General features: G+C 40.2%; 1 protein-coding gene across 1 annotated transcript in view; it reads right to left on the minus strand.

The window, feature by feature from the left end:
* The window catches only part of LOC136863639 (membrane-associated tyrosine- and threonine-specific cdc2-inhibitory kinase), a 197,811-nt gene that overhangs the window by 47,851 nt on the left and 126,779 nt on the right, over nt 1-23,181 (minus strand). Inside the window, exon 9 of the mRNA XM_067140004.2 lies at nt 59-299. Within this exon, the coding sequence (XP_066996105.2) occupies nt 59-299 (241 nt within the window). The remainder of the gene's footprint in view (nt 1-58; nt 300-23,181) is intronic.

Raw genomic sequence — 23,181 nt, forward strand, 5'->3', positions numbered from 1 at the left:
ATTAAAAAAGCAAATTATATACTGCTTTATTGCAGGATTACTATATTTAAGGACTAACCTCTTCTTACAGGATGACAATTTCATCCAGCGCTGAGTCGATGGGGAAAGTGAAGCAAACCACTGACTACTCTGCAAATCTGAAGATGAAACAGGTGAAAAACTGCAATGTCCATCTGCATCTTCATCACTACTTTCTCTACAAGGTGTGCTATAGCGACCTTCTGATGCTGTGCTACGTGGAGTACTACTGACATGAGAGCTGTTCTTTACAGGAGTGACAGCAGGTTCCGAGTCTTGATCTGAAAGCATTAAAAGGAAAATATTAATACAAAAAACACCTATACATAACAGCTTAACAGATACTTGCTGCGAGAGGCTTGAAGTGACCCCCTCCCCAAAAAAATAATCCATGTACTGCCATGATACAAAAATAATACCTACTCCTTCTTTAAACTGAAGATTCTCCTGCAAAGTTCTTATTTACTATAACCTTAGTTTTTGGTAAACTTATTGCCACTATGTCTACTTCATGGTTAGGGGCGTGACTGGGATTGGAAATTAATCTATTATCCTTTATCCCTCTAATAACTGACATGAAAAATATTATATCAACAGAGGCTTCTCTAAAATACTTCCTTGTCCAGGCACTAGCTTCAGCTACATTGCTCTTCTCCATCATTTTGATACTCACATTCTCTCATAATCCTTTTATCATAAGTTCTGAAATATTTCCAACTCTAATATGTTCAACGTTGTTTCTAAAAATGGGAGCTGCCCCCTTACATCTCTGAAAGATTTTCTTCCACTCAAGTTCATATTTCTGATTCTCTCAAAATTATTTATTTCTTGATCCCGTAATTATTATAATTACACAGTGTTCCTCAATATAATGTTCCCTACCAACCTGTCAATCAATTTCTCCATATCAACAGTTTTTCTTCTTTGAGCTATTGATATGCCTTGTCTATGACCCTGCACCACATGTGTACCTATTCCTTTAAACATTGTTGCTCCAAACATACCCTCGTCTTTTGTAGTTACGCGTGTCAATATGCCACCCATTCTACTTTAATACCCTGGACCACCTTATAGACCATTCACTGAAAATTCCTTAGTCTGTAACTATTCTGAAGGCTCTCTACCCTCACTGACCAGCAAACAGACTTCCATGTTATGTACTTTGAGCCTAGCAATGTCAGCAGCAAATAAAATTATAGTATGATTGTTGACAAGAGCCTCCATGGCTCAGGCGGCAGCGCGCCAGCCTTTCCCCGCTGGGTTCTGTGGTTCAAAACCCGGTCACTCCCTGCGAGATTTGTGCTGGACAAAGCGTAGGCGGGACAGGTTTTTCTCTGGGTATTCCAGTTTCCCTGTCATATTACATTCCAGCAAAGCTCTCCCACATCATTTAAATTCATATGTCATTCATTAATCATTGCCCCAGAGGAGTGCGACAGGCTAGTGGCAGCCGGCACAATTCCTATCCTCGCCGCTAGATGGGGGCTTCATTCATTCCATTCCTGACCTTGGAAACAGGAAACAGGCTGTGGGTTTTCATATTTATTTATTTATTTTTGTCTTTATTAAGTGGCGAAGTTAGGGCTCTTGGCCCTCTCTTACACTTAACCACATACAATATTTTGATTTTTATAGTATTGATTTAAAAATCATTGTAATCAATTACAGTTATTGAGATAAGTAAGTCAGATAAGGAATAAAAATAATACAGTTAATTAAGATTACTATTGATGAAAAATTATAGGATAAGTAGAGAGTGGATAATAAGAAACAGATATCAACTTAATACCTAAAGAATATATCTACTAACTAGCTTAAAGGAGAAATTATTCAAATACAAGGCTAAAATAAATTAACTGAATATTACAATCAGAGTATACTAAAATCGATGCTACTATGTAATCTATTTCTAGGAACAGTATATGGCCTAAAATAAGAGTGAGAACGTAAATGGGATAGCTTAAGATACTTAAATCTAGTACGTATTTTTTCGTTTCATTCACATGTCATTCACTCTTACATTCATTCGAGTCAACTGTATGTACTTGGAGGAATTTACGGTAGGCTGTTTTAAATGTCCTAGCCGAGCAAGATTTTTTAATACCTCCTGGGATCGTATTCCATAACCTCGAAGCAGAGACTAGGAATGAATGGCTGTACGTATTTGTTCAATGCGGTGCTATTTCAAGTAGTGATCCGGAACAAGTGTTAATTTCGTGGAATGAAGAAGACTAAAATTGGACGATAGATAGGTGGGGCTGTTTGAAGAAAGCAACTGATAGATGAGGGTCATTTGGTGGGTTTTCCTACAGTCATTTAAACGTAACCATCCCAACTTTTTGTAGTAGGGTGTTATATCAGCATCATGTCGGAGCTGGAAGGCATATCGAATACAAGAGTTCTGAACATGTAGTTTAGTTTTGCTGCTTGTTCACAGGTCAGGTCAATCAATATACAGTCACAGTAGTCAAAGATTGGAAACAGAAGTGTTTGTATGAGTTTTAATTTAAGTCCAGTGGGAGAACATTTTTATGATGCTTCAAAGGATAAAGGGAGGCATATACTTTTCTGCACACATTAGTTATATGCTTATTCTAGGTCAGAGTCTCATTTATGGTGACCCCAAGGTTTGTAACTATCTTGGAGTATGGCACTTCAGTATCATCAATGGTAACTGGAGGAGGATTGTGATTATTATTTACAGGACATAGTGATTATTTTGTGTCCAATTATTATGCTTTGGGTCTTTCGTGGGTTGATGAGTAAGGCGTTGTTTCTGGCATACGTTGTGAGTTGTCATAGGTCTGTATTCATATGTTGGATCGCTTTGCATGTACTACCTCTACTAGTACGGTAATATACCTGTAAGTCAACAGCATACAGATGGTATTTACAGTGGACAAGTGGGGATGAAATATCAATGATATGCAGGCTGAATAGTAAAGGTCCCAGCACAGATCCTTGAGGCACACCAGATAACCTGATAGCCCATTTGGACGTAATATCGTTTACTGAGAGACACTGACGACGATTTGTGAGGTAGGATACAAAGAAATTTAGCACACTCCGGTCGACGCCAAGGGAGCGCAATTTTGAAAGGGGGAGTTGTATGCTGACTGCATCAAATGCACTGCTAAAATCAAGGAGCGTGAGTACCGTCACCTGTCGTTTATCCATAGCAAGCCTGATATCATCTGTTACCCTAAGAAGTGCTGTCATCGTACTGTGGCCCTTCCTGAAGCCAGATTGCAACGGGTCTAGTAGTGAATGATTTGTGAGATATTCAGTTAGTTGCTTGTTTATTAGTCATTTAAGGGCTTTCACAAGCGGAGGAAGTATAGATATTGGGCAGTAATCTGATGCATAGTTTGGTGTGGTGTACTTTAATACTGGAATCACTACAGCATCCTTCCAAATGGCTGGAAAAGTTGGTGAATTTATACAGTAATTGAAGATATGAGTAATGATCGGTAATACTGCACCGATGATATTTTTTATGAAGCCTATTGGAATATGATCTGCTCCTTTCGCTTCTTGAGATTTAATGGAATTTAAGACTCGTTTTACTTCATTTATACTAACAGTTCGTGATGAGAATTTTGGTTCAATATTCACATAATTGCCATCTTCGTGTGACGGGATTCCGGATTGGGGTAGAGTTCCTTTCATTTGTTTACCAGTGAAATGAGAGTTGTGTGTGTCGAGTGATATTGTTGGAATATGAGGTTCTTTAATTTTTCCAATTCCTATTGAACGTAACTGATTCCACGCATTAACTCTATTGAGATTTTTGGTTTGATTTCTGATATATTTAAATTTACTGTTTCTAGTTAATTGTTTCATTTTGTTCCGTAAAAGACAGTATTGTTCGAAATCCATTTGCTCTTTTGTTGCTCTATACCAGCGAAACGAAGGATCACGACGGGCCATTGTTGCTTTTATCTCAGTGTTTAACCACGGAGCAGGAGAGCAAGTAACACTTGCCTGCAGAACGGGAGCATGCTTGTCATAGAGTCCTGGCAATAAGGAGCTAAATCGATGTACTTATAAGTTCACGTTGTGCAACTGTCGTATGTCGTCCCAAGGCAAATTGTATGCGTCATGTTCTAGTTAAGTTTATATTTTTCATGCCTCTGTAGTTTATATACTTAGCTTTACACTTCGGCACCCGCAGTGAGTAGCACAGATAAATAAGATTGTGTGTAGGGATACCAGGGACAGCGATTTGTCCATGCTTGACAGCCTCATGGGGATTATTTGTCACTAAGTAGTCAATTAGAGTGTGGGTTGAGCTGTTACGTGTGTCTACGTGATTAGTTGCATCTAATGGTAAGAGGGTCATGTCCATTGAAATAAACAGTCTGCGGATTTGTTCCGAGTCACTATTCTGGATCAGGAGATTTATGTTAAAATCACAGAGGATTATGATGTGTTCGTAACCTGGTATAAGTTTCAGCAGATCCACTTCAAGTGCGTCTAAATTTCTTACCAGGGGTGGCTTATAGACGACTATTAACACTTTCTGGTGGTTGACAATCGCCTCAAGAAACATATATTCAGTATGCGGAGGAAAAATTTACCTCCAAGCCAGTTAGAATTCCTGCCGCCTGTGTAGTGAACTGAGATTTTCTGACTCACCGGATACTCCTAGGAAACAGGTTAGTAAAAGGGCATCGTTTTTGCCCTGGGACTCTCCACTATTCGACACGCCCACCCGGCCGAAATAAGACGAAGTGTGTTCACGGATCACGGCTGTCTGCTGCCTGGTCACTCCAGCTCTGGAACTTTGGACTGTTAGATCGGCAGTGTAGCACTGTTCGTTAAAAGTGAGAAAATGTGTGGGTTTTCATTTGAGCGAGTATTTCATATGAAAGCATTGCCTTTAATCGCGCCATTCCTACTGACGTCATTGTAATGACCTATGTTCATTTCAGTTGGGAAAATCACTAAGACGGTATTTCTGAGGATGTAAAAAGGCAGGTGGAAAGTGGGTGTCTGCCATTATAATGAAAACTGCCCAAACTGACTGTGACTGATGGTAGGCAAGGGGGCCTACCATTACAATGAAAATTTCCTAACCCAGTCTTCATATGAGAAAAGACTTCCCCGTCACGTTTCTAGGGTAACATTAAGTACTATGCAATTTATCACAACGTGTACACTACCTACCTGAGAATTCTGTATACAATGTAGAATTCTGTAGCGAAGCACGGGTACATCAGCTAGTGCCTGTATAAAGTAAACCCGTCTATTTGTACAAGCGCGGAACTGATACTGTTAGTCAACCAACTTTCACACAGACCAATTAAATGCATATTCGTATCAGTAATTATAGAACGGACTTCATCAAAGTGACTTAAAAGTGATAAACAGTTAATGTGGCAACATTGCATGGTTCTAGGAAATTGAGACAAGGCACGTTTCCATAGGATTCCTGTGGGCTCAGGTTGGGGTAGAGGAGCTGCTGGTGAATGTGAAAGAGAGCTGACACTGTCTTGGAATATGTCCGGGTCAATGACCTGCAGGAATTCGTCATCTGCTACAAGCACAAGCTCATTAGTCTTAGCCATTATCATGCATAACTAAACGAACACTTGCAGAGAATTTCCCAGGTACATTCGCTGACTCAATTCACACTCAGGCACACACACAAATATACACACATGAAAACTACTGAACATTTTAAGACTTAAACCTTAATTCACTGATATAGTGGGTTCTAACCCCACTGTTGGCAGCCCTGAAGATGGTTTTCCGTGGTTTCCCATTTTCGCACCAGGCAAATGCTGGGGCTGTACCTTAAGGCCTCGGCTGCTTCCTTCCCAGTCCTAGCCCTTTCCTGTCCCATCGTCGCCATTAGACCTATTTGTGTCGGTGCGACATAAAACAAATAGAAAAAAAAAATTCACTGATACACCTGATGAGGTTAGAGCTCTTTTCAAGTCACCTACAGTACTAATATATTCTTTCCTTCCATTATTTAGTAGCATTACTATGTGTCCTTTGACTGTTCATACCCGCTCATGCCCTAGGATATCCCTAGCTCTGTTTAGAATCTGTTTCCGGATACTCGTCAGCGATTCAGTTATTAAAAATTTAGATCCATTGAGAAGTTTTTTAACTCTCCAAACCCAGTTACGATCTTGAAACTTAAGGAATTTCACGATGATCGGTCGTCTTCCCGTCACTACGGCTTCAGCTGCTGAACGTTTCCGCTCACCAAGCCTGTGGCAGCGGTCAATGCCTCCTAGTGAGATGTCCAATTGTAGCTTATCCCTGATGAAGTCCGTAACTTTTCTGTACATGTCTTCATCAGGTTCCTCGGCAATACCATGCAGTAGGAGGCAGTTAATACGGCTATACTGAGCCAAATCGTCTATCATTTCTTCATGACGAGTTAGAGTCTCGTCCATCGTGGATATCTTAGTCCTTAGTTCAGCAATTTCAGTGGTAACTTGGTCCTTGAAAGTTTCAAAGTCGGCAGCCAGGCTCAGTATTTCTTGTCATGGGTTGGCAGTAGTGGCGCTAGCACTGGTGGTCGCTGCTGCTAGGCGAGCTTGGAAGTCACTCAGTTAAAAAATGAAATGGCGTATGGCTTTTAGTGCCAGGAGTGTCCGAGAACAAGTTTGGCTCGCCAGATGCAGGTCTAATAATATGCTTACAATATTGTGATTGGTTACATGTAATAAGATGCAGGTCTTTCGATTTGACGCCCGTAGGCGACCTGCTTGTCGTGATGAGGATGAATGATGATGAAGACGACACATACACCCAGCCCCCGTGCCAGCGAAATGAACCAATTATGGTTAAAATTCCTGACCCTGCCAGAAATCAAACCCGGGACCCCAGTGACCGAAAGCCAGCACGCTAACCATTTAGCCATGGAGCCGGACAGTCACTCAGTTGACTTTCAAAAAGACAGTTATTCTTTGATTAACTTCTTTAAGTGTCATGTTTTAGTGATACATATATTTTGACTAGAACACTACACAGATATTTTCAGTGACAAGAGTTTGCACGTAGATGGGGTTGTTCTTGCTGTTTTCGTAGGATATAACAGAGAGCACTTAACACTCACACTGCACCGGCTGCCATATTATAGCCAAAAGAGTAATTTCTATTCATATACTTCAAAATAATATTTTTGATTTCAAATTCATTTATGATATAGAGTAATTACCTAAAATAGGATCAACAATAATAGCAATAACATCAACTTGAAATGAGTTAGAAAATAGCCTTCTTACCTGTTTTACATATGAATTTCATTTCTAGAAGTGTTTCTAAATCTGAGCTCTTAATATTCATGCAACTAGTTTTCCTTTCTCCACAAGTTTCTCTTATTTTCCAACAACCACACAACTTTGATCATCTTTATACTTAACTTGAAGCTGTTTCTCCTTACCAGCTGTTATTCCTTTTTGCCCTCCTCACTTATCTTTTGCATTCTTGTTCTTCTGCCATTCACCAATCCAGTTTTCTGAGTTATCCACTGATTTAGACTTGATCCTCCTAACTTTTCAACAGCAGACCTACTCATCTCATTCAAGCCTATCCAGCCTGCACTGAATTTCTTTCACCCTTTTCATTTAGTCCAAGTGCAACATGTTCCTTGAAGCATTTCTTCACATCCTTTTCCTTCAACATATCTACACCCCATCTCTTTGAATTTCTTAAACTGCAAATGGCATTTCATGATCCAAGTTGTCCAGGTCTGCTTCCAGTAAGATAATGCAATCCAACACCCAGTTTCTAAATCTCTGCCTAACCACTATGCAGACTACTTGATATTTTCCAGCATCACTAGGTTTTGGTCACGTTGGTTTTTGAACCAACTTTTAGCAACAATCACCCCAGAATTCTACTAGCTAACATCCTCTTCCATTCCTTTGCCTCAGTATGTATTCCCTGGTTATATTACTTTTCTTCCTTAGTGTACAACTGCATTCCAGTCTCCTATCACAACAAGGTTTTCATCTCTTTTTACATTTTGCACTAAATCTCCTATATGTTTGTATGTTCTTTCTATTTCATCATCATCAGCCCGTTTGGTGGCAATGACCGTTAAGGTGTCAAGTCTCCACAGTGCGACACTGTGGTTAGCTGGTTTGAGTCCCGCTGGTCGAAATAATTTTCACCACCAGAATATTGGCCGACACAGTAGGTAGGAGAGGGTATTGTATACAATGTTTAATCATTAGATTGCGTGCCTAAGGCCTGGATTAAATTCCAAACCTCTCTGCAGTGTTCATATGGAGTTAGGGCATATTATGCTGATATTGGTGATTCATCCATCAGATGGGGATGTAAAGCTATGAACAGACCCCTTGGTGTTATTCAACAGGAGTAGGCCATGTGCTGACACTGGATTTTACCCTAACCCTACCTCGTGATCATCATCTCGCACACAGATGTGCAGGTCACTCACGGCAGTCAAATAGAAAGAACTGCACCCAGAGAGCCTAACATGACCTCGGACACTCCTGCCACTAAAAGCCATTTGATAAATAATTATCTGCTGAATTTTCGTGAGAGACATTGGCTTAAAGTCTATCTTGAGAACAACAATGTTCATAAAGCTGGCCATAGTATTGCACCTTTCCTGTTGCTCTATTTTCCTATTCATTATTAAATCAAGTCCTGCATTTCCCTCACTTGCTTATGTGTTGATACTTCTGTGGTCATGTTGCAAAAAATCCTGCACATCATGTCAACTTACTTCACCAATACCACCAACATCTAATTTTCCATTTTCCTTTTTAGGTTCTCTAATCATTCAGTAAAATCCCATGCATCAACTCACAAAATGCCAGTAAGCAACTACCCGATGATCACCCTCTTGGTAGTTCCTACGAAGAGAACCAAAATAGGGACTATCTTACCTCCAGAATATTTTATCAGGGAGGAAGCTACCATCAGTATATCATTCAAATCACACAGACCACAATAAAAAATCTATTGTGTACCTAACATAGCGGTGCTACTTGCAAGTAAAGGCGTTCCCTACATGATGGTACTGATTACAGGTAGTCTCATGGTCCTAATTCAATTATCCCTTGGTTGTCCCTTTTAGTCACCTCTTATGATAGGCAGGGGATACCGTGGGTGTATTCTTCCTCATCGGGAGTTATGATGATGCTTGTTGTTTAAAGGGGCCTAATATCTAGGTCATTAGCCTCTAATGGTATAAAATGAGACAAAATGTAATGACAATTTAAAAGTCCAAAATCAGCCACTAACCGGAATTCAAAACATGATTACGAAGAATGAATGGATGAACAAGAATTTTAAACAATCAGTGGATCCAATCCGCAATGCCTCACATTCCCAGAAACTAGCGCAAAACAATAGTATTTCTAACCAAGGAACTGCTTCTAAAGCACAATTCTGAATCGAGGATGCTTGTTGTCTAATGGGGTCCAAAATCCAGGTCATCGGCCCCTCATAATGGTACTTATCGCTAGTAAAGAAGAACCAGAGTATTTGTCATGTTGCGGTACTAATCAAAAGTAGCGTAGACTGACGGTGTTTCACACATAGTGGTACTACTCACAGGTAACGTAATACGCACATGTAATGCAGACCTATGGTGTTTCTCACACTGCGGAACCACTTACAAGCAACGCAAACCTACGGTGTTCATCACATAGGTGTACTAATCACAGGGACTCGTACTATCCTGTGATGTTCCTCACATAGTGGGTACTAATCATAGGTAACGCAGACCCACGGTGTCGCTCATATAGTGGTACTAATCACAGGCAACACCCAGACCCATGGTGCTTCTCACATAATGGTACTAATTACAGGCAAAGTAAGCCCATGGCGTTCCGGAAGTAGTGATACTTATAATGGGTACTGTAAAACCCATCCTGATTCACACACATTTGCTACAAATCACAAACCTATTGTGTACCTAACATAGTGGTACTACTTGCAAGGAAAGGCATTCCCTCGTGATAGTACCGATTACAGGTAGTCTCATGGCCCTAATCAATCATCTATTCGGGAGATAGTAGGTTCGAACCCCACTGTCGGCAGCCCTGAAAATGGTTTTCCGTGGTTTCCCATTTTCACACCAGGCAAATGCTGGGGCTGTACCTTAATTAAGGCCACGGCCGCTTCCTTCCCACTCCTAGCCCTTTCCTGTCCCATCGTCGCCACAAGACCTATCTGTGTCGGTGCGACGTAAAGAAAAAAATTCAATCTTCCCTTGGTCGCCCCTTTTAGTCACCTCTTATGACATGCAAGGGATACCGTGGGTGTATTCTTCGTCTGCGCCGGGCTGAGTGGCTCAGACGGTTAAGGCGCTGGCCTTCTAGCCCCAACTTGGCAGGTTCGATCCTGGCTCAGTCCGGTGGTATTTGAAGGTGCTCAAATACGACAGCCTCGTGTCGGTAGATTTACTGGCACGTAAAAGAACTCCTGCGGGACTAAATTCCGGCACCTCGGCGTCTCCGAAGACCGTAAAAGTAGTTAGTGGGACGTAAAGCAAATAGCATTATTATTTATTATCTTCGTCTGCGTCCCCCACCCACAGGAGATCATCAGAAGTTTTGTCTGTAGATCCTCGTTGTTCCTCTGAGCACCAGTATCAAGATACAGTACTAATCCATGAGAACAGTTTTATGATATTATCAACAAAAATAGTCCACCTTTACAAAACTCAATAAATTTAATCTTTGAAACAAAGTTAAAGGAACATGTTTCGTCCCTCTTGGGGATATCTTCAGCCCTACAAAGAACAACAGTTAAATGGTAGAGATACGTCACAGTAAACAAAAGATTAAAGAACAAATTATAGGCCCATCAGACACTGTTACTCCCATGGTAGTTAATTTGACCAAGGTACAATTTACGGAAGGAGAAAATGAGCTACTTAAAAGGGGTCCAAAACACAATTGGCCAAATAAAGATAGAGAAATAGACATCATTAACACTGTAGCAGAAGCAAACATCTCAAAAATCCCATGCAATGTACAAGACGAAGTAAGATTGGAGTTAAAGAAGAAATTGCCCAGATAATTAAAGAGATTTATACCAATTTTGATCCCAAACAACAGAAAACAATAAAAAAACATGAAATCGAAAATTGAAGATAATATTATAGCGACCAGAGCTGACAAAGGGGGGTCAATCATTTTGATGGATAGAAGTCCGCTATAGGGAGAATCCATAAAATCGAAAAATTTACTCGCTATAACGGATTGTCATTATATCCGATTTTTGTATAAAAGTCGGAAAAACCCCCATGCACATTAAAATCGGTATGAAACGGCAATCATTTTGTTCAAAACTTGCGTTTCCGCAGATGATATCCACACTATGGCTTACTTGTTTGTTATTTTTCATAATCCGATACTGCGTGAAAGTGTATGTTTAATTTCATTGTGAAAATAATATAGTACCGTATTTCTCCGAATCTAAGATGAACCCCACTTTTTCCTACAAAAAATTTAAATCAGGCTCAAGAAGAACTTTGTAAAATCATATGAATGCCTTGTTGTACAGTAGGCCTACGCATTTTTAGACGCTGAACATTGACTTTCGTCATGCCGTATTATTTTTTTTTTTTGGCTGCTGCTCAAATATTCTTTATTTCCGCGAGTTTAAGGACCATTAACTTAACATTGGCATCATAATACCGAAGAGAACCCGTTGAAAATTTTCCGGCAATACCTATTCCATGCGTCTCTACAATACAACGATCCATCAGGAAATTATTCTTGCTGTCTAGAAAACTGGTAGGTACTTTAACGCAGCGTCAGATATAACCGGCTGCCGATACACGCACCACTCGCTTGCCGCCTAGCGATGTATAGGCCTAATCGCGAACGTTGAAAGTCAACGAACGAGTTTATTGCGCCACGGTATTGCCATTCCGCCCTTGCGTTTTTCGTGCACATGCCTCACAATTTCATCTTCGACTTCTTTAAAGTGTCCTTGTTGCAGACCACTGAATGCATTTTTTTATACAGTACGCATTTTTTTTAGCTCTTTGTCTTCACGCTAACGCCAAATATTGGCTTTATTTAGGCCTATGCCGTATTTTCTTGCGGCTGCACCTTTATTCATAATCTATAATCTTCATTTCCGTATTGACAATTGCACAATTAAAAATAGGAGAGGAATTTCCACTAATCAATACTTATTTATTGTATATATTAAACTACAGGACCGGTTTCGACCTCATATTCAAGGTCATCTTCAGCTGAACCATACATACATATTTATATAATGAAGCTTTGATTAAGATTGTGGTGTTGAAGGAATGCCATATGATGATGTACATTTAGTCACATACAAACGGGGTACGTCTTAGCGTGAACTGGCGTATATGTCATTCTGTACAATATTGCAACTGTATGTCTAAAATGTTGAAGGTCTTAAAACTAGTGTATAAAACACGTCTTTTCCTAAACTAACTAATATATATGTACAAGATAAAAACAATATATAAACACTTCATGCATATGAACATTCGTTCTTGCTTGGTGGTCAATACATCGACTAACTTCCGTATTTAAGTCTTATTCACAGTTGTACACTTCAGCTGCTATTCTAGGAGTTTGTAAAATTGCATGGATAAAAGTTTTGTCTTCCAGTGCGTATGTGAGATAAAACACTTTCAATTTTAAAAGAGGTGCCAAATGTATGGATGAAATTCAAGTAAAATTTGTTCAGCTCTGCTGTGTGTGTTGCCCTTTTATTAGAACCAATTCATGTTGTCTTTTTGGCGTCCGTAAATTTGGATGACATTGGTTTCAAAGTAGTGGCTCCTTTCCCATTTGTAGCTGTGCAATGATTTTATGTTTATCTGTGGAAGATAAGATTGAGTTATAAGTGATATTGTGTGGAGGAATGTCTAAGGGTTATGTGTGTGAATTGGAATATGTATTTACTGTTGTTGGTGTAGCTGAGTTGTGTTTGACATGCGAGCTTGTAATGTACTACTTCGTGTTCTTCTTGGGCTTATACTAGCTGCTGTGAGGGGAGGGGAAGGAGGGGTAGGGAGAGTTGTTGTTGTTGTTGTTGTTGTGGGGGTAGGGATGGAGCTGGGTGTGTTGTTTGGTGTTTTTCTGTTGCGTGTTGCATTCTGTTTATCTATTAACTTAAGGTAAGGGTTTTTTTAGGGCGGGGATAACCGTATTGAAGATGATGTTAGTTTTTTCTGTGATTTCATTTATGTTGTAATTTGGATTGGTGTACTGATCTAGAGTGATGTAAAATTCTTCTGTTATGTTGAGCAGGGGGCCTTTGGGGTTTATGTTTAGGATTTGCATATCGTTATCGATGTTTGTAAAACTGTGTTTATAGTCTGCGACATGTTGTCCTATTGAGGAAAAATGATTGTGTTTCACTGCATTTATGTGTTCGTTATATCGGGTTAGGAAGTTTCTACCGGTACGTCCGATATAGCTGGTCTCGCAGTTATTACATTTGATACGGTATACCCCTGAGTGGTTGTATTTGTTGTTGCTGTTGATTGTCCTGACATTGTGTATGATGTTGGTACTATTGTGTGTAGTTCTGAATGCTATTCTTAGGTTATGTTTTTTAAAAATGTTAGTTATGGGGTATATGTGTACATTATTGAAAGTGAATAGTGCATAGTCTTTCTTGGGGTCGTTTACTTTTGTTAGTTTGGTTTTGGGTTGGGATTTTATTTTGTGAATGATTTTGTTAACCATTTCTTTCTTGAATCCATTGTTTTTAGCTATGTCATGAATTAATTGTAATTCTTTGTTTAGATCTTCTTTTGTTAACGGTATATTGAATGCTCTGTGTATCATGCTATAGTAGGCTGCTCTTTTGTGTATGTTGGGGTGAACGGAATCCATTTTAATTGTGTTTGAGGTATGCGTGGGTTTTCTGTATATTCTGTAAGAGAGGTGGTCATCATGTCTAGTTGTCGTTATGTCCAAGTAGTTCAGTTTGTGATTGTTTTCGGATTCCATGGTGAATTTTATATGGGAATCTATTGTATTGAGTTTATCTAATATATCAGTTTCATTTGTGGACCTATTGTCGAGGATGAAAAAGATATCATCAACAAATCTACACCAAAAAAATATATGGTCTATTTTGTTGATGAATGTGTGCTCTAAATAGTCTATGTAAATTTCAGCAATTATACCAGAAGCGGGAGATCCCATTGGTAAACCCTGTTGCTGATAGATAGTATCATGGAATTTAAAGTAGTTGTTACTAATGGCAAAATTAATTTAATGAACTCTTCTATTTCCAAAGTGCTTAGATTGCTATAACTTTTTAGGTTAGATTCAATGATTTCTATTGTTCGTTTTGTGGGAATGTTCGGGTACATGTTTATTATGTCAAATGATGCGAGTTTGTGATATGGTTCAATCTTTAATCCTTTTGTCCTATTACAAAATTCTATTGAGTTCCGTACTGTTTTATTAGCTAAGAATACGTAGTGCTTTTTGAGAAATCGTTGAATAAATTGCGAAAGTTTATAGGTTGGGCTTGCTCTGTAGTTAATAATAGGTCTCATTGGAATATGTTCTTTGTGTATTTTGGGATAAGCTTTAGCAGTAGGTATTTGAGGATTCATTACTATAAGTTTAGAGGATTCTACTTCTGTTAAAAGAAAGTGTGTATTTTTTAATAAGGTTTTGAGGTTCCTTTGTATGTTATTGGTCGGGTCCTCCACACAATATCACTTATAACTCAATCTTATCTTCCACAGATAAACATAACATCATTGCACAGCTACAAATGGGAAAGGAGCCACTACTTTGAAACCAATGTCATCCAAATTTACGGACGCCAAAAAGACAACATGAATTGGTTCTAATAAAAGGGCAACACACACAGCAGAGCTGAACATATTTTACTTGAATTTCATCCATACATTTGGGACCTTTTTTATAATTGAAAGTGTTTTATCTCACATACGCACAGGAAGACAAAACTTTTATCCATGCAATTTTACAAACTCCAAGAATAGCAGCTGAAGTGTACAACTGTGAATAAGACTTAAATACGGAAGTTAGTCGATGTATTGACCACCAAGCAAGAACGAATGTTCATATGCATGAAGTGTTTATATATTGTTTTTATCTTGTACATATATAAGTTAGTTTAGGAAAAGACGTGTTTTATACACTAGTTTTAAGACCTTCAACATTTTAGACATACAGTTGCAATATTGTACAGAATGACATATACGCCAGTTCACGCTAAGACGTACCCCATTTGTATGTGACTAAATGTACATCATCATATGGCATTCCTTCAACACCACAATCTTAATCAAAGCTTCATTATATAAATATGTATGTATGGTTCAGCTGAAGATGACCTTGAATATGAGGTCGAAACCGGTCCTGTAGTTTAATATATACAATAAATAAGTATTGATTGGTGGAAATTCCTCTCCTATTTTTAATTGCACATTTATTCTACATTTCCGAGTGTTTAATAACCATTAACTTAAAATTGGCATCGTAATATCGTCTAGCACCCGTTGAAAATTTCCTGGCTGTACCCTTTCCACGTATCTTTACAATACGAGTATCCACCACAAAAATATTCCTGCTGTCTATAAAACTTAATTTTACTAAGCATCATGTACAATAGACGCTTTATAACTCTGCCACTGAGTAACCATGGCTTTTCTTAGAATTCGAAGGGTCGCATCTTTTGATGCCATTCTGCAGATCTGAGAAACACACAGGCACTGTACAACCGGTTGTCGAAGCGAAGCGAAAACAAGTGATTTCACTCCCTCTCCTCAGACGAGGAGGGGCGGGCCATCAGCTCAACTAAGGAGCTCTTCGGCCGTGTAAAGGGAAGAATTGACAGAAAAGAGAAAATGTAGGGGGGGTGTGTTGTACACACCAGAGGGGGAAAAGAGTGAATGTATCTGGCGTAAGGGCACCGTCACAACAAGCCTGAACCCAGGGCGAAGCCCGCAAAGCACCCCGCGCAGGCAAACCCCCACGGACTGCAGGGAAAGAGGGGACAAGTGACTTTATTATTTATTTATTATTTATTTACAGATATGTACATAATCGTACTGCATATACGGTGTGGGGAGAAACTGGGTGTAAGGTGGAGTGTAGTATTGTGAGAGAAGGTAGGAAAGGTAGGCGGTAATGTTGGTAAGGGAAGTGGCAAGAAGACGGAGGAGATCTAGGGTCGGGAGTGGCGGTAGGAAGAAGTTAGGTTGTAGAGCTGGTAAGGGGACCGCTTACGGTGGGGGCGTGGGTGGCGGGGCGGACTATGAGAAGAGGTAAGAGGAGGGGAACGAGCAGGGCGGGGTGGGGAGCGAGAAGGCTCCACTCTATATGTTCGCCCGCGAAATCGGACGCTGGTGGTGATGAGATGGTCGACGTTGGCTGCAGAGGAGACTTGGAGACGAACCATGAAGGTCGGGCCGCTGGAGTTAAAGATGCGGAGCACTCGATGGGCAGGAACGCCGGCGGAGGTCAGTTCAGCCAGGATGTCTTGCTCGGTGAAAGCAGGGTCCAGGCCACGGATGACACAGCTCGGTGACGAAGGCCGGTTGTGAGCTGGTACGGAGGAGTCTTCAGTGTTGGGGGAGAGTGGCGGTGCTGCAACGGTGGCATCTGTGAAGTGAGCAGGGGGCGGCTGTGAATGAGCAGGTAGGGAGATAACTGGTGCAGACATGATAGAAGAGGTGTGACTGGACCAACGAGCTAGAATAACATAGAGAGGCGGAAGCGCTGCCTGGGTGAACCTAATAGAACGAACGCCCGCCATGTTTCCTGTTGTCATACAAGCAAGGGGGCATGGCCTTTAAATGACGAAAAGTGTAGAAAATGCGCATTTTAGAATCGCTGGGGGAGAATTAAAGTCCGTTGCCGAAAGCTTGAAGCATGAAAGCGAATACCGCCACTTCATCATATTGCGGCACGAGGCCAACATCACGATCAGTTGATTGTAGGGTAGTTCGAAATCATCGCACAGTGACATACGGATAGGCCTCGAAATCGGAACAAGAGCGTTACCCTGCTTGGCTGTTGTGGTTAAGCGTAAATTAGAATTAAAACGATGGACATAAATATTTATGACAGGAAACCTTAAAATCATAGGGACCTATAATAGGTTACAACCTCATTCTGTTAATATTTTTAAAATTATTGCATCCTCATGAGTACTGTGTTCCTTTCTTAATCTGTTTACCCTCCCGGGTTGGTTTTTCCCACGTATTCAGCGACGGATCCCACCTCTACCACCTTAAGGACAGTATTCTGGAGCGTGAGACATTGGGTCGGAGGATACAACTGTGAGGGAGGGCTGCACCTGCTATGCTGAACAGGGGCCTTCTGGGGGGGGAGAAGGAAGCGCCCGTGGCCTTAAGTTAGGTACCATCCCGGCATTTGCCTGGAGGAGAAGTGGGAAACCACGGAAAATCACTTCGAAGATGGCTGAGGTGGGAGTCGAACCCACTTCTACTCAGTTGACCTCCCCAGGCTGATAGCATCCCGTTACAGCCCTCGTGCCCCTTTTCAAATTAGGTGGCGGAGCTGGGAATCGAATCTGGGCTTCCAGGGGTGGCAGCTGCTCACGCTAACCAGTGCACCACAGAGGCGGCCCATGAATACTTTACCACAATAATCGTTTAGTGTAATTATTTATTATTACTAGCTTGAAAGTTGTCCATTATGAAGTGTGGAGTAGTTTTAAAAACCAAGGCAACAGACATCTACAATAAAGGCTGTATACATTTCAAAAATAGCAGTAAAATGCTGTATTTATCATGCTTGGTGTACGTTTCAACAAAATAAGTCATTTTTTGTGGTTACGTTTTCTTGGTGGTGGGCGTTCCATTTCCTTTATTTGTAAATGTGAATGAAAATTAAATAGGGCTGGAAATGTACAGAGAATAAGCAACTGAATTGAGTGATCTCTTTTTGCCCTCACAACGCATTGTTCAGTTAATTCCTTGTTCTTTAAACGAAATCTGAAACAAAATTCGACAAATAATTACCGTGGCTATCCGTACTTTCGCTAAGTAAACAATAAAATGGATTTAATTACAAACAGAAATTACAAAAAGGAATCTCGGCTATAATTCAGTAATACTTAAAGTACGATATATCCTTGGTTTTATTACTCCGATTAGTACAACCATACGCTGAGCTTACGGCTGGCATTCTTGAAAGCGAGAATCTATCTTTTCACTTCTTAAAACTTAGGGAATTAAATTGGCATGCACGATCTCCCTGTCACCTCAACATATGCTCTCGCGCCAATTCGCTTTGTTTTGACAACCGTTAACATGGCTGCCCCTTATCAACTTGCTTCAAGCAGGGAGCGCTGATGTCAGGTATACAGCCCCTCTATGTTATTCTAGCTCGTTGGACTGGACGTAACAGTGCAGGGGGAAGTAGACGGAGCAGAATGTACAGAAGTGGTGACGGTGGTGGTGGGAGTAGTAGTAAACGTGGGGGTGGAGTGAGTAACGATGGGAGGGATGGGAGGAGAGATGGGGAAGTCAGGAAGGGAAATCATTTGCTGTAGTAGATGCTCCGGAGTAGGGACTACAGCGTAGTCAGCATCATAGAGTCGTATACGTGTTCAATGATGCCGAACGGTGGGCCTGGAAAGCGGAAGACGGCGACGATGTCTGGAGAAGGTTGTCCTGAGAGGCCATCCTGGAGACGAAGAACAGCTTCAACAAAGGTTCCGTTGCGGCGAATTTCATCACAGATGGAGGTTGGAGAATAAGACGTGTCCACGCCCTGGATTAGGCACGAGTACATAGTGGAGTGGGGAGGCGACAGCCAACTAGGCGTCTGCCCGTTTGATTTTCCTTGGGCCGACTGGGTAACAGCAGAGATGAGCGCCACTCAGCCGAAAAGAGCGTGGACATGCGATGTTCGAAGAGAGTGAACCGGTTGTCGCGGCTAGCGATGTATAGTAAAGAGGCGGTCGTTTATTGTCAACGAGTTCAGTGCGCGTGTGAAAAGAAGCAGTGTGGTTACTGCGGTAGTTATCAGTGGTATCCATTAAATTACCATTAGGCCGCGAATGCAACAACCCTTGAGTTTTTGCATGAGATTCTGAGAAAAAATAAAACTCTTGTATTCGGAGAAATACGGTATCACTCCAGAGATTTCTGTGGCAAACACCTCGGCTTTCTTCTTCAAACAGCGCCACCTATCCTAACCGCATATGTATCATGAAAACATATTTGAAACGTATGTAGAGAAATAACCTCCTCGCAAAAAAATTACATGTAAATAGCCTTAGCTAGACGCGAGAAGATATGAAATATCCTCTGATATCAGTGATGTACATTGCCATATCTTGAGGTGTATCACATTCTTACTTAATTTTCGTACATAACATTAAAATGAAGATATCGTTTAGTTAAGTCTTTATTTTTAACGAGTTAAAACAACTGCTACCGACCACGTTATTTACGCATTTATTACGAAAACATGTTATCCTCTTTCATTTCGAATTTTCTTTAGAGAACAACAGTCGACGGGTACCTATTATTAATCAACTCCAACATCGCCTTTGAATGTCAACGAGAGCTCGGAAATGCACAAAGTGAGAAAACTATACCGTATCGATGATCGAATGCCATTTTGTTGCAAACGTATCAATTTTCTTATTCAAACAGCGTCACGTATCCTAACTTAACCGTAAAATACGTATGATGAAAACGCACTTCAAGCGCAAGTAGAAAAATGATAACTTTCTCGCTATAAATTTTCATAATAGACTTTCCGTAATTTAACCAGACACAACAAAATATAAACTAACCTCTAAAATCAATAAGCACTCTGCCGTATCTCGAGGTGTATCCCATTCTTACGTAAGTGCAGTATTTAGCCTCAAAAGTAAGCGGTCGTTTAGTCAGCCTTAATTTTAACGAGTTAACAACCGTTATCGGACACGTTATTTACGCATTTATTACGAAAATATGTTCTCTTTCATTTCAAATTTTCTTTACGGAACAGCTGTCGACGGGTATTACTAATCGACTCCGAATGTCGACGAGAGAAGTCGCCAGTGCACACAGCGAGGAAACGATGCCGAAGGCAATCGATCGTATGCAGTATCATCACTGGTGTGCATAATATCGGTAACGGTAAAAAATCGCGCGCGCTTAATCGCTCGTAATAACGGATGCGTCAGTTATAGGGTTCTCGCTGTAACCGAAGGACGACACACAGTTTAATATAGGAATTTTTGAAGGGACAGAAAAAAGTCGTCGCTATGACGGAGTTCTCGTTATATGCCGTACTCGCTATAGCGGACTTCTACTGTATAAAAACACTGAAGATTTATTTGATAATAACAAATACACACTAGTGACTAAAGATCCGTTAGCTAAAGTTCAACGTAACTTAAAGGCCTTACTTCAAAGATCCACATCTCTTTTCACCAAACAAGAACAACAAAACTTGTCAATATGAATCCTAGGCTCCCAGTGACTAGAGCTTTGCCCAAAAATACATAAAAAAGATATTCCGATTCGCCCGATAATCAATTGCCGAAATTCTCCCACATATAAGGTCTCCAATACATTCATAATTTTTTGAAAAAGCATTACACTTTTAATGACAAACAACCCTTAAGAAATTCAATTGACTTTTGTAACATTCTGAATAAGTTTGGCATGCGTCCAAATCAGACGATGTGCTCGTATGATGTAGTGAACATGTTCCCAAATATTCTGACAGATAAAACTGTTAATATTATTCATGATAATATTTATAAACACAGTAGTCTTAGTAAAATGGAAGTAAATTCAATTGACTTTTGTAACATTCTGAATAAGTTTGGCATGCGTCCAAATCAGACGATGTGCTCGTATGATGTAGTGAACATGTTCCCAAATATTCTGACAGATAAAACTGTTAATATTATTCATGATAATATTTATAAACACAGTAGTCTTAGTAAAATGGAAGTTGAAGAGTTCACCAGATTATAAATTTCGTATTAGACAATAATTACTTCTCGTTTAACAATAAAATGTATAAACAGAATGGATTAGTAATGGGTGACCCAATATCGGGCATCCTTGCCGACATACTCATGGATTCAATCCAGCACAACGAGATAATAGCAAAAATTAAAGGAATTGATTTGTTCGAGTGATCAGTCCATAGACTGGTGTGATGCAGCCCTCCATGCCATTCTATCCTGTGCTAACCTTTTCCTTTCTACGTAACTACTGCAGCCACCATCTGCTCTAATCTGCTTGTCATATTCATACCTTGGTCTACCCCTACCATTCTTACCGCCTACACTTCCTTCAAAAACTAACTGCACATTCCCGGGTGTCCTAAGATGTGTCCTATCATTCTATCTCTTCTTCTTGTCAAATTTAGCCAAATCAATCTCCTCTCACCTATTTGATTCAGTATCTCTTCATTCGTGATTTGATCTATCCATCTCACCTTCAGCATTCTTCTGTAACACCACATTTCAGAAGCTTCTATTCTCTTTCTTTCTGAGCTACTTATCGTCCATGTTTCACTTCCATACAATGCCACGCTCCACACGAAAGTCTTCAAAAACATCTTTCTAATTCCTATATCAATGTTTGAAGCGAGCAAATTTCTTTTCTTAAGAAAGCTCTTCCTTGCTTGTGCTAGTCTGCATTTTATGTCCTCCTTACTTCTGCCATCGTTAGTTATTTTACTACCCAAGTAACAATATTCATCTACTTCCTTTAAGACTTCGCTTCCTAATCTAATATTTTCTGCATCACCTGCCTTCGTTCGACTGCACTCCATTACTTTTGTTTTGGACTTATTTATTTTCATCTTGTACTCCTTACCCAAGACTTCGTCCATACCATTTAGCAGTTTCTCGATATTTTCTGCAGTCTCAGATAAAATAACAATATCATCGGCAAATCTCAAGGTTTTGATTTCCTCTCCTTGGATTGTGATTCCTTTTCCAAATTCCCCTTTGATTTCCTTTACTGCCTGTTCTATGTACACATTGAAAAGGAGGGGGGACAAACTGCAGCCTTGCCTCACTCCTTTCTGGATCGCTGCTTCTTTTTTAAAGCCCTCGATTCTTATAACTGCAGACTGATTTTTATACAGATTGTAGATAATTCTTCGTTCTCGGTATCTGATCCCAATCACCTTCAGAATCGTAAATAGCTTGGTCCAATCAACATTATCGAATGCCTTTTCTAGATCTACGAATGCAATGTATGTGGGCTTGCCCTTGATTTTATCCTCTATGATCAGACGTAAAGTCAGGTTGGCTTCATGTGTTCCTACATTTCTTCTGAAGCCAAATTTACCTCCTCCCAACTCAGCTTCAACTTGTTTTTCCATTCTTCTATAAATATTACGTGTTAAAATTTTGCAGGCGTGAGATACTAAACTAATGGTGCGGTAGTTTTCACAAATGTCAGCACCAGCTTTCTTGGGAATAGGTATAACAACATTCTGCCGAAAATCGGATAGGACTTTTCCTCTCTCATACATCATACACACTAACTGGAATAACCTTGCCATGCTGGTTTCTCCTAAGGCAGTCAGTAATTCAGAGGGAATGTCATCAATTCCAGGTGTCCTGTTCTTATTTAGGTCTCTCAGAGCTCTGTCAAACTCTGACCTCAAAATTGGGTCTCCCATTTCATCAGCATCAACAGCCTCTTCTTGTTCCAGAACCAAATTATCTACATCTTTACCTTGATACAACTGTTGGATATGTTCTTGCCATCTTTCTGCTTTTTCTTTCCCTAGAAGGGGCTTTCCATCTGAGCTATTACTATTCATACACCTAGATTTCCTTTCTCCAACGGTTTCCTAGATTTTCCTGTATGCAGCATCTACTTTTCCCAGGACCATACAACCTTCGACATCCTTGCACTTCTCCTTCAGCCATTCTTCCTTAGCTACCTTGCACTTTCTATCCACTTGATTCTTTAATCGCCTGTATTCTTTTCTGCCCTCTTCATTTCTAGCATTCTTGTATTTTCCTTGTTCATCAATCAGGTCTAGTATCTCCTGAGTTATCCACTGATTCTTAGTTGATATTTTCTTCCTTCCTAACATCTCTTCAGCAGCCCTACTGACTTCATTTTTCATGACTCTCCACTCTTCCTCTATTGTGTTTCCTTCAGCCTTTTCATTTAGCCCTTGTGCAACATGTTCCTTGAAACAATCCCTCACACTCTTTTCT

Source organism: Anabrus simplex, chromosome 2, assembly GCF_040414725.1.
Source record: "Anabrus simplex isolate iqAnaSimp1 chromosome 2, ASM4041472v1, whole genome shotgun sequence".
NCBI lineage: Eukaryota > Metazoa > Arthropoda > Insecta > Orthoptera > Tettigoniidae > Anabrus > Anabrus simplex.